The sequence below is a fragment of the Berghia stephanieae genome, chromosome 6 (genome assembly GCF_034508935.2).
Source record: "Berghia stephanieae isolate SIO BIC M18660-M18661 chromosome 6, UCSD_Bste_1.3, whole genome shotgun sequence".
NCBI lineage: Eukaryota > Metazoa > Mollusca > Gastropoda > Nudibranchia > Aeolidiidae > Berghia > Berghia stephanieae.
In genome coordinates, this window is record NC_088365.1 from 20181773 (window position 1) to 20186772 (window position 5000).

General features: G+C 37.2%; 1 protein-coding gene across 1 annotated transcript in view; it reads left to right on the forward strand.

Moving 5' to 3' along the window:
* The window catches only part of LOC144974636 (alpha-aminoadipic semialdehyde synthase, mitochondrial-like), an 18833-nt gene that overhangs the window by 9810 nt on the left and 4023 nt on the right, over positions 1 to 5000 (forward strand). The window contains exons 8-10 of the mRNA XM_078917708.1: positions 585 to 752; positions 2415 to 2510; positions 4531 to 4646. Of these exons, the coding sequence (XP_078773834.1) occupies positions 585 to 752; positions 2415 to 2510; positions 4531 to 4646 (380 nt within the window). The remainder of the gene's footprint in view (positions 1 to 584; positions 753 to 2414; positions 2511 to 4530; positions 4647 to 5000) is intronic.

The window sequence follows — 5000 nt, forward strand, 5'->3', positions numbered from 1 at the left end:
TTTTTGATTTTAGAACCGACCCAATAATCAGCAGTGATGAGTCATGGTTTCTACAATCGATTTCAATAAATGTCTTCCAAATGAATTAATGACAATCTTTATTATACTAATAGAGCTAAGATCATGTGATTGCAATACATTGACCTGGAAAAACGAATAAATTTTGAAATAGCCACATACCTTATGATAATAATAATTGAGCTTTATATAGCGCAATATCCACTAAATGTGCTCAACGCGCTTTACAAGGGGTCCCTGGTCAGCAGCACCAATTAACATGTAGGACAGGACATGCCGCCTGTTAGGCGATATTACAATTTTTCGGACAAATACACGGCTGGTAACGGCCAGGTACTCATTTTACACCTGAGTATGGTGAGAGAATGTGAGTAAAGAGCCTTTTCCAAGGACTCAACTATGCGCCGAGCGCGAGGCTCGAACCCAGGACCTTCCGATCCGAAAGCGAGTGTCATACCACTAGACCACATAGTCGCACAATCTACCTTATGCAAGACGTGTTGAAGGTATAATTTTCAGCATTGAAATAACATTTTGTTTTATTGATATTTCCAATGTCAACCCAGATCATTGAGGTAGAAGGCAATGGCAGACTGCTTGAGGAAACCAGATCCCTTGATTTCCTGCACGACTATGACTTCGAGGTTTTCCCCAACAGAGATTCGACACATTATATACACCAATATGGCATTGAGTCGGCAAAGACTATTCTTAGAGGTACTATTAGATACAAGGTAAATGATCCATTAAAAAAAAAAAATGAGTTGGATACATTGTCATGAGAGATTGAAGTTTAGGAGGAGTAAATGTTGAGAAATTCATTGTTGACAGGTAGTGATGCTTGATGGAAATAAAACAACTTCAGAATCCTTCAAGTCTAACGACAGGAAATGTCAGAGTTGGCTCACGAGACAGAAGAAAATAAGAAAAAATTGAGCTTTATATAGCGCAATATCCACAAAATGTGCTCAAAGCGCTTTACAAGGGGTCCCTGGTCAACAGCAACATTTAACATGTAGGACGGGACACGACGCTTGTAAGGCGATATTACAATTTTTCGGACAAAGACAATGCTGTTAACGGCCAGGTACTCATTTTACACCTGAGTAGGGTGAAAGAATGTGAGTAAAGAACCTTTTCCAAGGACTCAACTATGCGCCGAGTGCGAGGCTCAAACCCAGGACCTTCCGATCCGAAAGCGAGTGTCATACCATTAGACCACATAGCCGCAGAAGCATGCAGACATTTCTCAACTTTCTGTAAGCGCTGAATCTGTTATGGCTTTGCTTTCCTTTCGCACCAAATGATAAAAGAGAACAATTTAGATTCATTTTATCTCAAGAGCAAATATAATGGATGTTTCAGCTTTTACCTTGTTTTTAGAATATCTGATGCTCTTGTTTGATACATTTTGGTAATTTATAAATGTTCAGTTTCATTCAAAATTTGAAATATGAAGTATGCGAAACAGTATGCGAAACAGTATTGTAAGTTTTGAAGTCATGAAAATGAATATCTCAATGAATATTTAACTTGCAAACAAATTTTTAAAAAAAGATATGTTGTGACATGCTCTCGTATCAGAGGGATCTTATATTATAACAAGTGCCATTGACAAATTTCCAAAACACTTTTAACATTTTTTCTTTTCATTCCATTCTAACCTATTCCTTGAGGAAGGATTTGTAAGGGAGGCCACTGCCTTTTTTCTAACCTTCAGGAGAGAAATCTCCACTATAATAATAATTATAATTATAATAATTTAGCTTTTATATAGCGCAATATCCACTAAACATGCTCAAAGTGCTTTACAAGGGGTTCCTGGTCAACAGCAACATTTAACATGTAGGACAGGACATAACGCCAGTTAGGCGATATTACAATTTTTCGGACAAAGACAACCCTGTTAACGGCCAGGTACTCATTTTACACCTGAGTACAGTGAGATAATGTGAGTAAAGGACTCAACTATGCGCCGAGCGCGAGGCTCGAACCTAGGACCTTCCGGTCCGAAAGCGAGTGTCATACCACTAGATCACATAGCCGCATTATAATTATTTATGTTTTTTGCGCCTCCGAAAAAAAGGAAGAAAAAAACAAAACGATAAAGGTATTTAAATTTGGTTCTCCAGGGTTTTGCAGCTGTTGTGAAAGGTCTTATAGACCTTGGGTTATTAAATACAAAATCAGACGACCTGTTGCATCCTGCAGGACCAGAAATCACATGGGTAAGGTTGTTTCTGGCGCGAGGCTCGAACCTAGGACCTTCCGGTCCGAAAGCGAGTGTCATACCACTAGATCACATAGCCGCATTATAATTATTTATGTTTTTTGCGCCTCCGAAAAAAAGGAAGAAAACAACAAAACGATAAAGGTATTTAAATTTGGTTCTCCAGGGTTTTGCAGCTGTTGTGAAAAGTCTTATAGACCTTGGGTTATTAAATACAAAATCAGACGACCTGTTGCATCCTGCAGGACCAGAAATCACATGGGTAAGGTTGTTTCTGTCATGTTTTTTAGTCCTTTAGCTTTTATTGCAGCATTATGTCATGTATACCCAAACATCTGAAGTCGCAAAAGCCTATGAACTGAAATCATATAAAGCACTGTAACTCCAAAAACATTGGACCTTTAGCACTTCACTGCCGTTGGCCAAGAAAAAAAAACCCACACACTTCATCTGTCTTGCTTCTCATATCACCTACTAAAATCTAAACAGGCACAGTGCAATCCCTGGATAATGACATTGCCCGGAACCGGAAAATTTTGTTGGTATCCAGGGGTGTGGTTATGCCGGGGTTTTCAAGATGGTGGAAAAAAGGGACATGATGAGACTGGTGAATACATAACAGTGATATGTGTGGACCAGTGCCTGAGAGAAGACACATCCCAACAACGCTAGAACGTGTATTTCTCCTGTTTACAAAGGGTATACCAGTTACCCTTTCATTCTCCAATGTGCTTTGTCATTGTTTTGATGGTAGATAATACTATTTAAAATAAAACTAAGATTAAATCAAGAAAATAAAATGTCAATGTGATATTACCACACAAGAACAAATATGCACACATCTAGTTTTTATTTTAATAAGATAAAATAAGATGAACTTTATTAATCCAAAAACAGGAAATTACATTGTGTTTTACATGGCTCAAGGTAAAAGATAAGATGTTTAGCAGGATGGATGATTATACAACAAAAACAATAACAATGTATCACAGCTAGTACCGTAGAAAACATTCAGATCATTCATTCTCACACTCACTCTTATATTTATGTTCTCTCTCATTAATTAAAGATGTCAGAAATAATGGTATTAATAATAAATGGAAAGCATTAAAACAACATAACTAATGACATTTGATAATTCCTAATCGCAGCGGGTAAGAAAGATTTGTTATTGCGTTCTTTGTTTGCTTTTAAGTGCAGCAGCTTATGACGTCTATTGCTCCATTTGATTTGAGGGTACAAAGTATGATTTTCATCTCTTATTATCTTATTCAGTTTCTTATTACAAAGGGTTTTTAACAACGTTTCAAATTCATATCTTTTTGAGTCTGTCATAATTTTCTTTCCAAATTTGAGGACTCTATTAATTTTAACAACATCACATTTTCTAAATTAATTAAAATCCATTTGATAATGCTGATGAGTTTTGAATACCAACATTTCAACTTGAGGTAAGTGCTCTACCAACTGAGATATTGGGATCTGAAAACAAAAGGAATGAAAAGTGAAATAGATGATGATTTATAATGTGCGGCTATGTGTACCTAGCTTTGTACCGGAAAGTCCAGGGTTCTAGTCCTACTTTGAGCGGATCATAGTTGAGTCCTTGGAAAAGGCTCTTTACTCACATTCTGTCAGTGCACTTAGGTGTGAAATGAGTACCTAGCTATTAACATGTCAAAGATTTGTTTAATGAAGTTTATCAAAAATAAATGATTAAATCAGAGACACCGTTCAAACAAGACTTGCATCACTCAATAACAATCGTTCTGACAGATGGGAGATGCCCTATCCAGACAAATTTGGTGTCCGATTATTTGTGTGCATTGCAAGTTAATTTGACTAAAATTGTGACAAGCTTGGTGAAATATTGTGGGTTGTTGGATGAAGAAGTTGGATATAGGAGGATGTTTTAAATAGTTTTTAAGTTCTGTTATAGGGAATGAGATTAGCGGAAGAGTAGCGTTCCTTGATTGGACGTCACCTTACAGAGAGAACGTCAATTTAGTTTTGAAGTGTCTCAAGCCGCTTTCACCGGAAGCGAGGACGAGAGACGCATGCGCACAACCAACATGACGTTCTCTCTCTAATAACTTTTCCGCCGGCGACGGCACAGACTGTGGGTGATGTCCAATCAAGGGATGCTACTCTTCCGCTAATCTCATTCCCTATACTAGAGTAGTGGGGTGTTGTACGAAGTGGGCTATTACAAAGTGGATTATTTGGTTGTGTTCACTGTACTTTGTTGTGGTATTCTTCATATTTTTTATATATTATTTCAGAAAGAGTACATGTGTAGCAAAGTTGAAAAGTCGAGAGACATCCTCAATGATTCTTTGAAAGACCTTGTGTTTGAGAAGCTGGGAAGAGACAATGCCAAACTCCAACCTATAGTTGAGTAAGTGTCTCTCTTTTTCAAATAAGTTTAAACATGAACTTTAAGAACAGACTATGTTAAATTGTTACCAGTTCCCCTATGTCTTACTTTTTCTTGGGTGCTTTAATTGTAATTCTAGAACTTTTTACCATCCCATTTTCTTCCTTTTTACTGGCGCTGATATAACCTATTTGTGTTGCAAGTGCCGTAAAACCCTTAAAAACAAAAACATATGTTGAAAATAAATATATGCTCAACTCGAGTTTAAGTCTCCATTAATGCATCTTGTGTGTGTGTGTGTGTGTGTGTGTGTGTGTGTGTGTGTGTGTGTGTGTGTGTGTTTGTTTTTGACTGGCGAGATTTGTCATTGATAAC